Here is an 18,095-nt window from a genome sequence, read left to right on the forward strand (position 1 = left end):
CATGAAGCCTTAGTGAGCATAAAATTATTTTCAAAAACATCAAAAAAGCTTTACTGACCCCAAACTTTTGTGTTATTGAAACTGGAAGTTGGTACGGGACATTTTCTCTAGATTTCCTTTCCGCCTAAAGTCTTGCTTTTGTTTTTTTGTACATATCTAAATAAAAAAATGAAAAATCCCCTCATCTTTCTGTTTCTCTCTGTTTCTTGTTTGCTCTTATGTCAGACTCGGTCCAGAAGTCGTCTGGGCCGCTGCAGGTGGACATCGCCCGCTCCGCAGGTTCAGTGCTGGGACTCAGTCTCGCTACCTCCCTCTACAGGAACAAACAGGTCATTACAATCCAGAAAATCAAGCCTGCTAGTGTTGCAGACAGGTGAGCACACAAATTTAGAGCCAAACAGACATGAAAAGAATCACATGCACGAATACATTAATAAAGAGTACAAAAAGCATAGATATTAATCTAAATAATTAATTACCTGATCCAACACAGTCATTTTACAAGAGTGATAGTTCGATTTATCAACCAAGCAGATTATTCTGTCAGTATTTGGACAGTTGGTTGATATTTGAATGATTGTCAGCAGCATGTTGGTTTCAAAATATACTGACAGCTATATAAATCAATAATGCACTTATTTCACATTTTTTTGAGAATTTTTATAATTTTAAATAAATAATGTTTGAATATATTAGCTAACATTAAATTATATTAATTTAGTGGAAATTGCACAAATTTGAACTTTATACTTTTTATTTTATACATTTTATAGTGTTCGTTAAGGTTAACAGTTCCTATTAAATAAACAAATAAATAACATTATATTTCCTATGTATCATACCTCGAATCATTCCCATGCTCTCTAGGAATGACAAAACTTTATTTTATGTTTGTTTACATCACCTTGTGTTTGGAGATTACGCTCCTCACAATGAGTGTTAGATCCACATTCAGTAAAAACTAGATTATTTAAATTAATTAATATGAAACCGGAAGTATGCTCAGATAATTATTTTTAAATTAACATATTCAGCAATCCTTTTCTCTCTATGTCTGTTTTTTACCTTGCACCTTCCCATCTGTTGTGACTGTTTTCACTCCGTTTCTTGACTTCCTCACCTTGTTACCACCGTTCTGTCACTCTCTTGCTGTCTTTCCCTCTCTTCCTCAGATCTGGTGCTTTGCATGTGGGAGATATTCTCCTGGCTATAGATGGCATGAGCACAGAGCACTGCTCTCTGATGGAGGCTCAGCAGCTCCTGTCCAGCTCCTCAGAGCTCACCAAACTAGAGATCCTGCCCTCTCAGCACGGCTCACATGACACAGGTCTGCAGACACATGCAGCTCATTAACTCAAAGACCCATAGGGACTGATATTCAACTGTTTAGATTACTTAGATATGTCTTGTAGAATTTATTCACATGTAACTTTCTTTTTTTGTTTAGACTAGACATACTATGAAAATTAATAATGCGCACATTTTGCCAAAATGTGCAATATACAAGCGCTTACTTCATGGAATACTTTATCACACAATGCAATACTTGACAATTTCCATAATGAAAAATTAATGAATTAATGTGAACTTGCTAAATAATGAACATGCAAAATAACCTTTTTGATATTTATCTAGACCACTTACTGAATTAAAAAAACAGTAATACAGTACAGTAGTATGTTTTTTAAATTTGCCATACCATTTCACAATACAGTACTTTTATTGTGCTATTTTCAATTTATTAATTTATTACCACATGCTGAATAAAATGTATTTATCTATTTAGTCAATTAATCAACCAGTCTTGGCTCCAGTTGCTCAATCAAAAAGTATAGATAACATACCATAGTTTTATTTAATTGTTTTTCACATTTTTATTTATTTATGTGGACACCACTTTCTGAATTAAAAATGTAGCATACTACAGTTTTTTTGTCATATTATTTTATGCTATTAATGTATTCATATTTACTAAACTATTTATATTTGCAAAACTCATCATAGTGAGTTCAGGTGGAGAAAAAAGTAGCATATAGTTAGAAATGTTTAGTTTTGCGTGGATGCATTATTGCAAAAAGCATCAAAGCTCCATTTTTAATTCATATGCTATTTGTGTTTATTCTCCATATTTACTATGTGAATTCAATTCACAGCTGCTGCTTTACACTTGCATCCTTACTGGATTATTTCATTGTCCCATCTTCCTCTCTCCTTCTCTTCTCTCTTTCTGTCTCTCTTTGACCTTTATTCATGTCATTGTTGGTTTGTAGTGGTTGTCAGCATCCAGCTTTGGGACACTTTTCTTACAAGTATCATGAGTCATTCTTAATATGCAGAGCACTGCAGGCAAGACTTCCCATACCCTACAGACATGAGTCCACACACACACACACACACACACACACACACACACACAGTGAGCTCAGAGCTTTCACTCTGTCTTTACTATGTTACTAGAAAAACGCATTCTGACTGTATCATTGGATTTTCTAGAAATGTGATATGAACAGGCACACAGCAGTTATAAAGCGATTTGAACACCTGCTCACTGGGCAGCTCATCTGTCTGAAAATGAACTCATATGTGGAGTCATTTTTCATGCACACAGATTATACGCTGCAGAACTGAAAACTGAGGAATGTACAGAAAGAAGACTCACCAAGGCTGCATTTATTTGACTTAAAATACAGTAGAAATAATTAAATATTATTAAAATTTAAAGCAACTATTTCCTGTTTGAATATATTTTAAAATGTGATTAATTTCTGTGATGTAAAGATGAATTTTCAGCAGCCATTGGCCTATTATATTTTAGCCTTCAGTGTCACATGATCCTTCAAAGCTTTGCATGTTTAAATCAGCAGGTGGTGCTCAGGTATCTCTCTTGAAATGAATGTGCAGGATTTTGGATTTTTTTATGCTTTAAATAAAAAATCTCCTGGGCATCTGATCTAATGAGGAGTCAGGAAACAGATTTCTTCTGGTTTATTCACAAAGGTTAAGTTTATGTTTGCAATGCAACGTGAGATGCATTTTTCATCTTAGTGTGCTGTTACACGGCACATTTCAGCACATGTAGTACATCGTCTACATTTTCCAAGCATACAGAAAATTCTGTATGTATGTGTAAGTATGTGTATTATGGTAGTGTGCTCTCACCTGTTTGATTGACAATGTTGTTTTAGTATTATTTGCATACTAATTTAGTATTTTTGGTGCTTTTGCTGTTTTAGTTATTAGTTTTTTTAGTTATTTTAAATATTTAGTGTTACTTTATCTTTTGTTACTGTTAGTTGCCAAGACAACATTCATAGGCAACATTTTTATGTTCTTTACTTTTTTACATTTAATATTTATATTTATTTTATTTCAGTTTGGTACAATGGATTAAATGGTTTTGAATAGTTTTAGTTAACATTAACAACACTGTTGAAACATCTGCCAGTGAAAACACACATTCCATGATATTTTGGGTATGTTTGTATGCATTGTCAAATTTTCAAAATCCTGTATGACCTACTGTGTAGGCAATATTAACTGTGATTAAACAACTATTTTATGATTCATCAGACTTTCGAGAGTTAAGACATTTTTATACATTATTATATTTTATTTTATTATTTGGACACCACTTTCTGAATTAAACACTCAACATAGCGGGATCATGTGACAAAAAAAAAAAAAAAAAACCTACTACAGAAATGTTTTGCCATACTGCTTTCACATACAGTGAATACCTGTATGATTCACTATATTTGCCAACATGTGCTATGTTCAGCCAAACAAACAGATTAGGTTTGGCTGGTTAAAAGTTTTTTCTTAAAAACATGACCCTTTTTTGTTTGCCATCTTTTTTGTCAGCTTAGTATTTATCATTGAGAAGAAGAATCATTAAAATAACTGCATATAAGACAGAAGAGTAATTCAAAGAAAAGCAAGGCTGAGGATCTCTTTGAAGTGCAGATTTCTAAACAGCTGGTCTGATGGGCGTGGCACTTCCTAACGAGCGTGACACCATGCATGCCTAATTAAGCTTCATTAGTGACACAGCTGCTTAGTGTCAGAAGGAGCGTTTCTGTCAGAATCCAAAACAATGTCCTCTATCAATCTTGCAGAGCATTTGTTTCTAATCGTGAGCGAAGAGAGAGTTTTAAGATGGTTCCTCCACTGCTGGCAGCCTTACTTGAGCTGGCCCGGAAATGTAAGAGAAAGCAAAGTGAATGGAGGGAATAAATGTGCTGTGTGAAACGCGTGCCTTTGAGCAGTGACTCTGATGAATGTCGGTGATCAGTGAAGCAGTGTGGATCAGTCCAGTCAGATCTTTCTGCAGGCGTATATCAGCCTGAGTGCTGTAACATAAGCTTGTTTTCAGCAGAAATAACCCATTTACCGCCCATTTTGTGTGTGTCTGTGTTTTCCCTGCAGTACGTGTCCAGAGGAGTAGTCAGCGTCAGTGGGACTCTAGTGAGAACTACACCTGCGCTCCTCCACCTTTCCAAAAAAAACCCTCGACCTGGAGTCACACCACCCCTACACCCTCACACCGATGTGAGTGTCCCCTGTGCACGTCTTCATAATGTACTCTACATTCAATTATAAACCAGATTTTTAAATCTAAACAATTTTTAAATCTAACTAATTGTCTGAGAACTTTTTTTTTTTTTTTGTATGTTCATAAAGGCACCCTAATATACTAACTTTTTTTTTTTGCATTAAATATACAATAGTAAGCAAGTTTTCCGTATGAATGGAATACCTGGATAACCTACTTATTATTACATTAGTCAAAATCTCTCAGTTAAAAGCACTCCCACAATGCAATGTGTGGCAGATAACCTGGAAGATGGCTCATTCATTCCTTTTTTCTTTTTAACATCTATTTATTTCCTTATTAATTAAAATTAATTATTAATTTTATTTATTCACTTTTATTTATTTTCATTTGCATTTATTTTTTTATTTTATTAATTTTCTTTATAGTCATGTATTTTTATTTTCATATTTATTTGTATTTACTTACATTCCTTTTTAATTTGTTTTTAATATATGTATTTTGTTTAGTTTATTTAGGTTTATTTATTTTCACTTCAATTTACTAATTTTTGTCTTTCTTTCTTGACTTTTTTGTAATTTTTTTTTTTACATTTTCCAAACAAAAGTCAAGCATCATTTATTTGTATTCCACTTTTTACAATCCATGTTGTTTTAATCAGTTTTACAGTCCTTTACGAAATGGATTAAAAATACATATTGCTAAATAAACTGTCTGTCACTCATACTACATATTAATGTTATGCTAGTATTCTCCAGTATAATTATACAGGGTGATTTCAGCATTGTCAGTCTCAATCATCGCTCTCTTCCAGCTGTGACGTCTGGCATCTCTGCAAACACCTCAGGCTTTCACAGTTACAACTGTGGCACCCATTCGACGAACCCCAACACCTATCCCAGCAGCACCCTGCCCTCCTACCCGTCCAGCCCTCGCTGCACCGCCACCAAGAGGAGACAAAGAAGAAGAGACCACAAGAGCTCATGTGAGCGCATTATTTATTTTAATGATTGACTAGTCTTATCATAATGCTGTTGCAGAACTTAAGAAGGATAACTAAAAAGAAAAGAAGAGTTTAAGAGTTTTAAGGTTCAGTTTGAATTACTGTATGTCAATTTCTGTTCATTTCTCTCTCTCTCTCTCAGTGTCTCTGGCCTCGAGTACGGTGGGTGCCGGCGGTCAGGTGGTGCATATAGAGACCAGTGTGGTGCTTCTGAGAGGAGATCCTCTTTCTGGATTCGGCCTGCAGTTACAGGGGGGAGTGTTTGCTACCGAACCTCTGTCAGCACCTGCATGTGTTCGCTTTATAGAGCCTGACACACCTGCTGAAAGGTAAGAGGACGCCGCTGCTCCGAGCTGTCATACTGTAGACGTGATGCATGCTGAAGCCATTGTCTTGTACATTTAGAGCCTGTGGAGAGATGTATGAACATGTACGTACACACACACACACGAGCCTTACAGCATGAGAGAAAGCTGAGATGCTGATCTGACCCAGTACAAAGATCACCTGTGACGGCTTGTGTCAGGATTGTAGACGTAACTGCACAGTTGCTATTATTCTGATGACGTCTCAGTCGCAGGTTTGCGAATCTGAAGCATTTATCAAAATACTGACCAACAACCGGATATAAAACCACAGAGATATTTTGAATCTGTTTAATACAAAATAAAGCCATGGATATTTTTGATTTCAAATAAACGCTGTTCTTATGAACTCTGTTCATCAAGGAATCCTAAGAAAAAAATCAAGGTTTTCACAAAAATATGAAGCAGCACAACGGTTTTAAACATTGAAAATAGTAGTAATGAAAATGTAGCTTTGCATTAAAGGAATAAATTAAATTTTAAAATGTATTCAAATATACAGGTTGCTTTAAATTGTAATAGTATTTCACAATATAACTGTTTTTACTGTATTTTGATCAAACAAATACAGCCTTGAGTGTAATTTTTTTCCTTAAATCAAATACACATCATTTTTTTTCTTTTCAGCAATGATGATGATTACCTGATGTACATATCATTGTCGTTCTTTTATCATCTTTACTAATGTATAAATATTATATATTATTATTCAATATTTTAGCTATTTAATTGTCTTATAGTATTTTTTAGCAGAAATAAAAAAATGAAGGTCATTTCTACTTTTTAACTCAAATTTTGTTAGGAAAAAAAATCAGAATTGTGACATTAAAAAGTCACAATTACCTTTATTTTCAATTCTGCAACATTATGACTTAAGAAACAGAATTGCAAGAAGAAAGTCAAAATGGTGAGAAAGTCAGTTACTGTTTTTTTTTTTATTCTTTCGTCAAGTGTTGGAAATAGGCTTCCATCAAAACTAACCTTTTAACGAGTAGTTTACATTTGTTTAAATATGTAACAATGAGTAAAAATATATTTTTTAACTTCTGTCTTGTATTGTTACTGTATGTGCATGTGAATATGTCTGTTTATTTGAATATGTACCATGTATATTTGTGTTCCAGGTGTGGGGTGTTACAAGTTGGAGATAGAATTCTTTCTATTAATGGAATTCCCACTGAGGACGAAACACTGGAAGAAGCCAATCAGCTGCTCCGAGATGCAGCACTGGCCAATAAGGTCACACTGGAGGTGGAGTTTGATGTTGCAGGTACTAAATGTCACGTCAATCAAAGATCAGTGATTTCAGTTTGATTTTAAATGTGACCTGAACGTTTTTAATGTGTATTTATCCATGTGTGTATCTCTCAGAATCAGTCATTCCCAGCAGTGGCACATTTCAGGTTAAATTGCCCAAGAGACGTGGAGTGGAGCTGGGCATCACGATCAGTGGTGAGTGATCACCAAAGGGAGGCGCTGTTGACTTAGAATAGTTTACAGATCAACTGTAGCTATAAATATGATCTACATTTTATTTAACTGAATGCACCTTGTATTTAATTAACTCTATATAATATCAAATTTGAGGTGGTAATTGCATTAAATTGTGTTGCAATAATGCAAATTTTAAAAAACTGTTTCTGCAGCGAGCAAGAAGCCAGGAAAACCTTTGATCATCTCTGAGATACAGAGAGGCAGTACTGCACACAGGTGAACCATCAATACATCACATTGAACCAGTTAATTTGATAAACCTTCTTTGACAAGAAAAACTGATAGATATCGATGTGAAATGGCCTTTTATAATAGAATAGGAACCCTGGAGCCAGGTGATCGTCTGCTGGCTATTGATAATGTTCGGCTGGATAATTGTGGGATGGAAGAAGCCATGATGGTCCTGCAGCAGGCCGAGGGGATGGTCAAACTGCGGATTCAGAAAGATGAAGACAACCTGGGTGAGTGTGTTTTCGTGTGAGTCGTCTAAGAAAATTCTGATTCTTGTTTGTACTGGGGATAATTTTGTACTTGAGTAATTTTGCAGTCAATATTCAAAGTAACAAGTTATATTAAATGATATTGTGACACATTCACCTGATTGTTTTAATAACTTCAAATATTTATACTTTGGATGGATGGGTAGATAGATCGATAGGTATGATCAGTATGCATTACTAAAATTGTTTCAATAATAGAATTAAAAACAAATTTATTAAAATGATGTGCATTTTTTTATTTTATTATTTTGTGGGTTTTTCTTTTTCTTTGTTTTAAAAAATACAATCTATGCTTACCTTAAAAATATATTTTTATGATAATGCATGTACAATGCATGTTAATAATGTTACTCTTATCTAAAAAAAAATGTGTACTTTTAAATGAATCTGAAATGAAAATAAAAATATTTAAATCTGAAAAACTTTAAGAATACATATATTTTCAGTTCGTTTCCAAGACATTTCAATCTAAAATTCTAATCTAATAAACTCTAAGGACACATTATAGCATATAAATATTACTAATATAATACAGTAAATAAACAATATTTAAGTCCTTTGAATTGTTCATTTGAACCTGTATATGTTTGTGTATTGTTCACTGCAGATGAATTAGAGTCGTCCGGTTCAGTCATATTCACAGTAGAGCTCAAGAGACACGGAGGTCCTCTTGGAATCACCATTTCAGGCACTGAAGAGCCCTTCAACCCCATCCTGATCTCCAGCCTGACCCGTAACGGCCTCGCGCACAGGTGCACACAAACACTCAGCACCTCATCTAGTGTTTCATGCAGCAGTGCACAAACAATACACACTCAAGCCCGCATGTTTCATAATAACACACGTCATCTGACATCTCAGGCTCACATGTGATCTCTGGTGGGCAGTGTGGGAACTGCAATGCAGTTAGTGTAACCTGACTTTCATATGAGATTTGATGTGTGAAGGACTGGTGCTCTTCATATCGGTGACCGTGTTTTGGCCATCAATAACATGAGTCTCAAGGGAAAACCTCTGAGCGAGGCCATCCACCTGCTGCAGACCGCCGGAGACACGGTTACACTCAAGATCAAGAAGCGATCTGAACGTAAGTGTCAGAATTAAGACCTGTGTGTGCGTTTTGGAGAGGTGCATGCGATCATTTCCAACATACAATCCACTAGGAAATGCATCTTCATGAATAATGCATCAGTGCTTGTCCTCCTGACCCACATCTGTCTTTTCCAGCAATTTTGGAGTCGGAGAGGGGCAGTCCGTCCAGGACGGCCTCATGCGTGAGCGACATGGAAGACGATCGCTCAGATTCTCTCAGGAGAGGGAAATACTCTGAACTTCATCGCCTGACCACACCGCCCAGTCTGGATTCAGCCATGGACTCGTGGGATAGTTCGGCCTTAGATGCCGGCTATGGAAGTCAAGGTGCGGAAGATGATGACAAAAAGTAATTGAATGTGCACAAGGGCAGAAACATGAGGTCAGCGAGGGTTAATAAACTCATTTGGATATTAATCAAGTGGGAGAGAGGGTTCAGATAAAATGAATGTGCCTGGATTGGGATTTGTCCAAAGAGTTTTCTTATATTGAGGTCAGTGAAGGAGCCTCAGAAAATTAAAGACATATTCAGGGTTGCCAGGTCCCAGAAAAATGTAAAACCAAAAACTGAACCAAACCTGCCCAAGAAAAATTAAAACTAGCTCATTTTTCACCTCTCATCCAGTCACAAATTACAGCTCCAGGATTCTAATAAAATAAAATGTTTATTTAACTTAATTTTATTTATATATAATTTTCTTTTTTTAGCTACACACCATGTAGTATGTGCTTATTTATTCTGTATTTTATACCTCACACACACGCACACATTTTTATAAAAAAAACATATTTTTAATTCTTGCACTCTTTCTTTGACTTTTATATTTTTTGACGTAGTATGCGTTTGTTTATTCTGTATTTTATGTATCGTGTAAAGGGAATAAAATACCAGATATATAATAGATGGATAGATGCATTTCATTATTTTACTCTCTTATTTTAATTGTCTATTTAATATTTTTTGAAGCACTTTGCGCGATCAGTTGTTTAAAGTGAGAGAAATATAAACAGCTTTCCATAAAAAAAAATCATTAATTTTCTTAAAATGCAATATTCTTTTACTTTCTCAATTTCTTTAAAATCTCTTATCTTCATAAAGGAAATTAAAATCCTCTGATATTTTTAATCTCAGTATAAACCATTGTTAATAGCCTACATTTTTTTTTTTTTTTTTGCTCTTCTGTTCACATTCATTCTAGTTTTGTCTATACATAAGAATCAATGTGCAATTAATCTGCAAATGCAAGCTCAATTTAAATTCCTGATGTGGTGAAACTCAAGTAACCCCCTGAGGTTGCCAGGTATTTATTCCAAGAATCAATAAACTTTAATTAAAGGATCCAATTTTATTTTTCTTTGCCAACAAATAAGTCTAAAATAAAGACGGCCACAGTGCATTATAAAAGTTCCAAAAACTTGCATTCCATAGCTTTTCCTGCAATGGCATTTTTTCAGTTCTGAGTGTAAAAATGTGACCCTGGCAACGCTGGAGATTATCTAGCCAACTGTTAAGTGTAGTTTATCCATACTGATTTAATAAGCAACTTTTCTATACATTGACTAGATGCTGTCAAGCTCCAAAAAAACAAAAAAGATCGATAAACACCCAAACATTATGATCCTCACATTCATTATCTTTTAGAAATGCTCTCAAATCTAACACGTTTGAGCATAATCGAACCTGAACCTTTATTTTCAGGTGTCTATATTCATAGGGCATCTGATTTCACTCTTCATCCTAATGACTGGAGACAGACCAATCACAGGAGCCCACTGCTCTCCAGAAGACACGCCCACCATCCTGCAGTGTATGATGGGAGGCTGGGCGATGAGGACTGGACATACTCTGGGTGAGAGTTCGCTTAGGGACACAGCTTGTTGATTCTGTTGGTACAGTACTTCATCTTTATCTCAGAGATAAAAGACAGGAACTACAAGGTTAAAGAAGAATAACAATAACCTTCTGCGTCAGAACATTTCAGCTGGTTTTACAGTTTTGCTTAACACACAATCATATGGCTGATAATCTTTCTCTTGGGCGGTCAGTAATTATCTTCAATGTATGTACACATAAAAAGGAAGCATGCAGGTGAATCTCATGAAACCTGTGAAAAACATGCCCAGGTCAAATTTGTGTATTAAAAACTTTTGCAAAATATAATTTTTGATTTTGTTGTGAATCGTGACCTGGGCATGTTGCCTTTTTTATTGTATTTTTTATCCATTTTTTTTTTTTTTATGTACACTAACATTCAAAAGTTTGGGGTTTTCTAATGTTATGATCAAGTGTATTTGAATGCGTTTTAAAATGTAATGTATTCCTGAGAAGATGCTAAAAAATTCAGCTTTCATTACCCTAGTCTTCAGTGTCACATGACCCTCAGAAATCGTTCTGAAATGCTGATTTGCTGCTCAAGACAAATTTATTTTTATTATCAATGTTGAAAAATTTTTTTCTGCTTAATTTCAGGATTCTTTGGTGAATACAAAGTTCAAACGTACAGCATTTAGTTGTAACACTATAAATGATCAATTTCATGTGTGCTTGTGTAATAATAGTAAAAAAAAAATAAATAAATTAATGACCCCAAATTTTTGAATGTTACTGTCAGAACAATGTGTATATAATTGTTTTTGATTAAAAAAAAACAAAAGTGACAAACGAGCAAGTAGTAAAAAATTTAATTAAATGGTAATTCAAATGTAAAGATGTAAACGTTTAATGTACTGTAATACAGATGTCATTTTTTACAGTAGGAGAGTCAGCCATATTGCTTATATGTAATTTTGTTGATCCCGGTGGGGATTTTTTTATTTTTTTTGGTTTCTGTGGCTAAGCGCTTGTTAAAGATGCTCACAGTCCAGCACAGAAACCACTAGCATGTTTGCTTCAAGTCTCTGTGTGTTCCTACTCTTCTCTCTTCTATTTCTTCTCAGGTTTTCTGTCTCTCGTCTGCCTTACTAATCATCCGTGGGCCGCTCGCTGTCATCCGCCCTTGTCTGCTTCTTTTATATCGCTCATTTTTATTATTTTATTCTTTTATCACTTGGAACTAGTTCATGGCCTCTTCAAACACATCTGTGTGTTTCTCTTTCTCTAACCGCCGCTTTTCTTATAGTTGAGAAGGATCATGATGTACAATACATTTATATAAAGAGAGAGAGAGCTCCGTTTCCAATAGAACACCTGGCCTCACATTACCCAGGTTGCTTTGCATTGACACAGATCTGTCAGTCCCTCACGCTGTCACAACCACAACAGTACAGACGCTCAGGAGAACTACTGGTCACAAGCTCTTCAGGACCTGGAGACCTGCGGCCAATCGAAAATCCTGCGGGAGCTTGAGGTGAATCAACACTTCATATACAGTCTACTTTTGTTAAATACATGTGTTTAGGCTTTTTAGCTGCTCCCAATTTATATTAGGTGACCAAAATCTGTACCATTATAGATGTAAATATCGACCAAAATATTTACCCAGATAATTTTGAACTTAAGTCTTTAATATAAGTAATTTCTGAAGGATCATATGACTCTAACCATTGAAAATATGCTTAATGAAAGCCATCAATTTCCCAATCTCCCATATATCGCAAAAATATTTTCACACTGCATGAGGTGGTTTTTCAGGGAATTCGAAAAAGGGATATATCCTCCCAGATCAAATGTGGTGCAGAGTGTATAGAGTGTTTTATTTCCTTTCTAGGCCACTATAATGTCAGGCAGCACGCTGAGTTTGGGAGAAGACTGCGAGAACCAGAATGAAAGCAGGACCAGAGCTCTCACACTGAACCCAGAGAGGACCTCAGAGAACACCGCTGTAGCGGAGGACGTGAAGGACACCAGCCCATCCATGCCATTGGAGCTCCATAAAGTAACGTTCACTTTCCAAGCAGTTGAAACCATGTTGACATCACTACTGAATGACCGACAGATCTTCATTCCCTGCCTCTGGCTCAGATCTGTATACAGAAGGATGTTGACAGCAGGGATTTTGGGTTCAGCCTGTCTGACGGTCTGCTGGAAAAGGGTGTCTACGTTAACATGATCCGCCCGGATGGGCCTGCAGACCAAGCTGGGTTACGCCCATATGACCGTATTCTACAGGTGATGTATTGTACCAGTGACATTTTCTTAAAGGAAGAGTTCAACTTAAAATGGTCACACACATCACCTATATTATTCTTGAAGGTTGAACTATTCTTTTAACCCGACATTTTTCTTATGGGGGTCAGTACTATTTTTATTCAGCAAGGATGCATCAAACTTATCAAAAGTGACAGTAAAGATAATGTTACAAAAGATTTCCACTTCAAATACTGTAAATGCTGTTATTTGTAATATTCTATTTAAAGAATCCTCAAAAGTTTCACAGTTTCTACAAAATATTAAGCAGCACAACTGTCTTTAATGTTTATGAGCATTGAATCAGCATATTAGAATGATTTCTGAAGGATCATGTGACACTGAAGACTGGAGTAATGATTCTGGAAAATCAGCTTTACAACACAAGAATAAATTAAATTTTAAAATATATTCAAATAGAAAAGTTATTTTAAATTACAATAATATTTCACAATATTCACCATGTATTAGATCAAATAAATGCAGCTTTGGAAAGAATAAGAGACTTACCGACCAAATGCTTTTAAATGGAAGAATATATACTCTGAAGAAACCTGAGTTCAAACCTGCATTTTTTTTTTTTTTGTTTCTAACTTTTTTTAACAGGTCAATCATGCACGGACCCGTGATTTTGACTGCTGTCTAGCTGTGCCATTGATCACAGAGGCCGGAGAGCATCTGCAGCTGGTCATTAGCAGAAACCCTCTCGCTCAGGCACACATCTGGCCACCTAAAAACTGTCAGGACCCTGAACTGCCCGTGGTTCCTGCACCAAATCCAAAAAGAGTTGACCTCTGATTCCCAAAAATGAGCAACACGGAGCACAATTTCAGTTGTTTCACACAAATGGTTCTCTCTGTCAACTGCACAATGGACACATTAGCACTATTTTTATTAATTATCATTTTTGAACTTTTTTTTTGTTTGTCACAATTTAATTACCCACTACTGTTTTTTTTTTCATCCTTTTTAAATAATCCAGCACCAAACAAGCCACATCTTCAAAGTTTATTTAACCACTCACACAGGCACGCGAGTTATATTTATACACTTTGCGAATATGGAAATACTTTAGTTACACAAAACATGTCAAGTTCATCTTCATACATGCCACTTTTGTTTCTAATATGAATAAATGACACTCATTTAGTTTCTGCTGTCAACAATAACGCTTTGATGTTGATGCAGATCTGCGGGTTTTTACAAAACACAGAGAAATCTTCAAGCCATCTTTTGTCTGTTCAGACGGTGAAAATCTTTCTCTAAAATCATGACAGTTTGACAATCTGATATTTTAGAAATGTTCTGATGAAAAGGTTTTCTCTGTTCCAGAGTGACGTCTTGATGTGAATGTTTCAGGTGCATGTGATGTCATTTGTGTACCTTAAGGAATTTTAGAGGATTTTATGGCTTTATATCCTGATGCACACCAGGAATAAATTCCGATTTTAAGTGAAGTCCTTCAAAGGAACTTGTTTTAAGTGTAACTTTTAAACCGATAATCTCTGTAAATCATTTACCCACTATCCTTTATTCTTTGTATAAAGCCCTTTTCCTGGATGTTAAATATGTAGAATGCAATGAATAAGATGTACGTTTAATATTCTTGGGTTAGAAATGATTATTTGCTTTTTTAAAATAAAATAAAGGCTAAGAACCAGAGTGAGTGTAACCCTGTCTGTGGTAAGAATACAGGCTTAAACTGAAGACAGGTGCATGTTGGGATCTCTCGCTGTCGTTCCAGTGCTTTGAATGCCTGTCAGGACACCGTTCGGGGGTTTGATATCATAGACAGTGTTGGCACGAGGTGGAGATGAGCTGTCCCACACCTCGCTGCACTGTCAGATACTGGAAGCCAAACCCGTTTGACACAACTCCTATTTTAGTCCAAGGGTGGATTCTGATTCGAGGAAACGTAAAGCCTTATGCATGTGCTGGGAATTTAATATTAAATGCATAGTGTTGGTTGGATTGTGGGCTGATGGAGGGACAATTGGTTCATTCTGATTTGGAATAAGGGGCAGTGTCTTTTGATATTTACTTCATACAAAGACAAAAAATTGACATTTATTAGTTTTATTTTTCCATTTAAACTGGGTAGAGTTAACTAAACTCAGATTCTTTAAAATAATTGATTCTGTTTAATGAACTTTTTAAAAAAATACATGGATTGATCTTCTGAATGGTTAATTTGTGAATTGGACCGATTCAGTGATTCGACAGGCAGGGCACATTAACACATGGGCTTCAATGGGCTGAGACCCAGGGGCCTGCTTTGGAAACTATGGTTCTCTTTTAATATGTGAAGAGGTCAAGCAACAGATTGAGTTTATCCAAATTTAACAAAAAACTTATGGACATACTACTTTAAATTTAAGTCAGACATTCAAGCGATTTAATGTTTTTGACACTCTTCTGAGGAAAATTCATTCACTTGTAATGGTAAGAGAAATTTTGGTCAGATTTGTATTTTGTAATGTAAGTGACTTCTTTCTGTTTTAAAGAAGTTTTCTCTGGATTGATTGACTGTATGTCCATATGTCTTCCATGGTCTGATTGCCGCATATTTCACGAAATCGAACTCGCTAATTCAATTATCCGGTCGAAATGAGTCTTGAAACTCACAGGATTGGCCGAATCTGACTTAAATGTTCAAAGAACCTAACTCTAATGGTTCGTTCAAGTCATCTCGTATAGATCGTATTTACGAGTTGAATGCACATGAACTCTGCCACAATATCGTAAATACCAGTGGGGAGCTCGGGATTTTCTTTAAGCCCCGATCTGTACGAGTTGGGGGCTTGTCATTGATTAGCTTGGCGGAATACACTTAAAGGTATTTAGCTGTGATATTGTCAGACTTTTCTATTTACAAAGCAGTAAGTTAATCGATGATGCATAATATGCGGAACTGCGGAAGAACTGATGACGGCATGGATTGATCTTCGGATGACCAATCAGCGGGGCGTTTAATTCCCGCCAATGTGTAGAAATCGAATATTCAACCTGTTTATTCATTTTAGTCTTTCGAATCTGTTACACTACAAACATAGACCTTTGTTTACTTCTCTGTGTTGCTCGGCAACCACTTTGTTGGAACCTGGTTTATTCTGTGAAACCTAGTAATGTATATGGATAAATATTTTATAAAATATATATATATACATATATATATATATATATATATATATATATATATATATATATATATATATATATATATATATTTATAATGCCCCTTAGCTGTTATAAATTCACTGTAAACCATGGCTTCAGAGAGCTGCTGATTTGGTTCACATATGATTCACTGAAGGATTCATTTCTCGACCTACTTTAGAACTGGTCGATTCGGTCGGAATGAATCTTCAATCAAATAACGAGATGTCAAACTCATTTGAGTTTTTACGAATTTAGGTAGTTGCAACTATGTCATGTTTAGGTTATAAATGTCTAAATATGTTATAAATATGTGCTAAATCAGCTGTAAAAGAGTAAATTTCAAGCATTTTAAAGACCATGTTTCATTGTCATAGTTTGCTTTTAATGTCATTTGTTTCCACACACTGTCACACTTGAATTATCAACCACTTCCACTGATATTGCAAGTTATTCTTTGACAGATGTGAAAAAGAAATGTTTCCATCAGGGTTCACTGACCATCAACCTCCTGCATTCTGGTATAAAACATCAAAGAGCAGGTATAGACATTTTTGAACAGACTTGACACAACACATACCAAGATTGGACATTTTTATTTAATTTGAAAGATGCAATATGCATCTAGAATGGTCTCTGTCACAAAACTACTTTGGTTTTACAAGATTTTTGTTTTTGTTTAATCAAGTTACCTTACAATACAGCAAAAACGTGAATGAAAAATTGTATCTTGAATTTCGTGTTTTCGTCATAATACAGTACTTTCCAGCTGAACTTATAATAAAAAATGGACAGAGCCAGTTGTTTACAAATATTGCACACTGCAAGTTGCATTTCGGCTGACGACTAATCAACGTTTAAATATAAATGTCTGAATACATTCAGAAAAAATATAGGCAAATGACCAATCACATCAGGTACAGTATAAAATGGTTAAATACAAAAAGGCAAATTTGAGATAAAGGAAAATACTACAAATGAGCAAACACTTACTTAGTGAACAGTTAGCTCAAGATTGATGGAAATAGTTGAGAGGGTCCAGCTAAATCTAGAAGGGTTCAGGGGTCATAGGTCAGGTCGGATGAGCTGATGTGTACAAAGACGCTGGGGTCACAGGGGATGGTATGGAGGATGGGTGGTCGAAGGGAAAGGACAAAGAGGTATTATGAGGGGCAGTTCTAAGCTGTTGGTGATTAGCTTGAATATTTGGAAGTTTTAAGGTTAAAGAGACAATTGCACAATCTCATTTTTAGGCCAGAGAGGGGAATGGCAGTGTCTCTGTGCAAGACATAAAGCCTGGGTTTCCTGCATTCGTTCTGAAAGCTGATGTTTTGATGATTTTGAGCGAGTCTGGCTGTGCTGAATCATGTGATATACAGCGGCCTCCAAACGTCTGAAATGCTTGGGAATAACAATCAAATTTTGACAAAAAGAAAAAAAATCGAGTTCACTAATTGAAGTGAATTAGTAGCATTGATCATATGACTCTTTGTACAGACGCTCCATCGAAGCACAAGTTTTTGTTCATGTTAGCTTTTTTTTTTTAAGCTGATAGCATAAACAGTAATGAAAACAGTCCAAAAATAAATATACAGGCAATATATATGCAGTTTTAAATACTGCTATATATAGTATTCTTTTAAACAAATTATACAATACCAAATGAATTAAAATATGATTGATACATTTATTTTCTTGAAAAAAGCAGAAGTTGGACAGTTATATATAAGCATTCTCAGACCTTTCAGATGCCGCTGTACATGAACAGCTAATAAAGTGCTGCCAAACAGCCCTGCATGGTGTTGAT

General features: G+C 35.4%; 1 protein-coding gene across 6 annotated transcripts in view; it reads left to right on the top strand.

Moving 5' to 3' along the window:
- The window catches only part of grip2a (glutamate receptor interacting protein 2a), a 30,162-nt gene extending 15,372 nt beyond the window's left edge, over window positions 1-14,790 (top strand). For 4 of the 6 annotated variants that reach the window (XM_026269164.1, XM_026269165.1, XM_026269167.1 and 1 more), the window contains exons 8-24: window positions 226-373; window positions 1,173-1,327; window positions 4,426-4,548; window positions 5,367-5,537; window positions 5,698-5,884; window positions 7,045-7,190; window positions 7,292-7,372; window positions 7,567-7,630; window positions 7,730-7,875; window positions 8,522-8,666; window positions 8,862-9,001; window positions 9,142-9,333; window positions 10,706-10,856; window positions 12,233-12,353; window positions 12,714-12,881; window positions 12,968-13,114; window positions 13,739-14,790. In XM_026269164.1, coding sequence (XP_026124949.1) covers window positions 226-373; window positions 1,173-1,327; window positions 4,426-4,548; window positions 5,367-5,537; window positions 5,698-5,884; window positions 7,045-7,190; window positions 7,292-7,372; window positions 7,567-7,630; window positions 7,730-7,875; window positions 8,522-8,666; window positions 8,862-9,001; window positions 9,142-9,333; window positions 10,706-10,856; window positions 12,233-12,353; window positions 12,714-12,881; window positions 12,968-13,114; window positions 13,739-13,930 — 2,477 coding nt within the window. In that variant the 3' untranslated portion in view covers window positions 13,931-14,790. Of the gene's footprint in view, window positions 1-225; window positions 374-1,172; window positions 1,328-4,425; window positions 4,549-5,366; window positions 5,538-5,697; window positions 5,885-7,044; window positions 7,191-7,291; window positions 7,373-7,566; window positions 7,631-7,729; window positions 7,876-8,521; window positions 8,667-8,861; window positions 9,002-9,141; window positions 9,334-10,705; window positions 10,857-11,943; window positions 12,354-12,713; window positions 12,882-12,967; window positions 13,115-13,738 lie in introns of those variants that run through there. The other 2 variants (XR_003292611.1, XM_026269169.1) reach the window with 2 other exon arrangements.
- Window positions 14,791-18,095: the final 3,305 nt, after the last annotated feature.

Source organism: Carassius auratus, chromosome 8, assembly GCF_003368295.1.
Source record: "Carassius auratus strain Wakin chromosome 8, ASM336829v1, whole genome shotgun sequence".
Classification (NCBI taxonomy): Eukaryota; Metazoa; Chordata; class Actinopteri; order Cypriniformes; family Cyprinidae; genus Carassius; species Carassius auratus.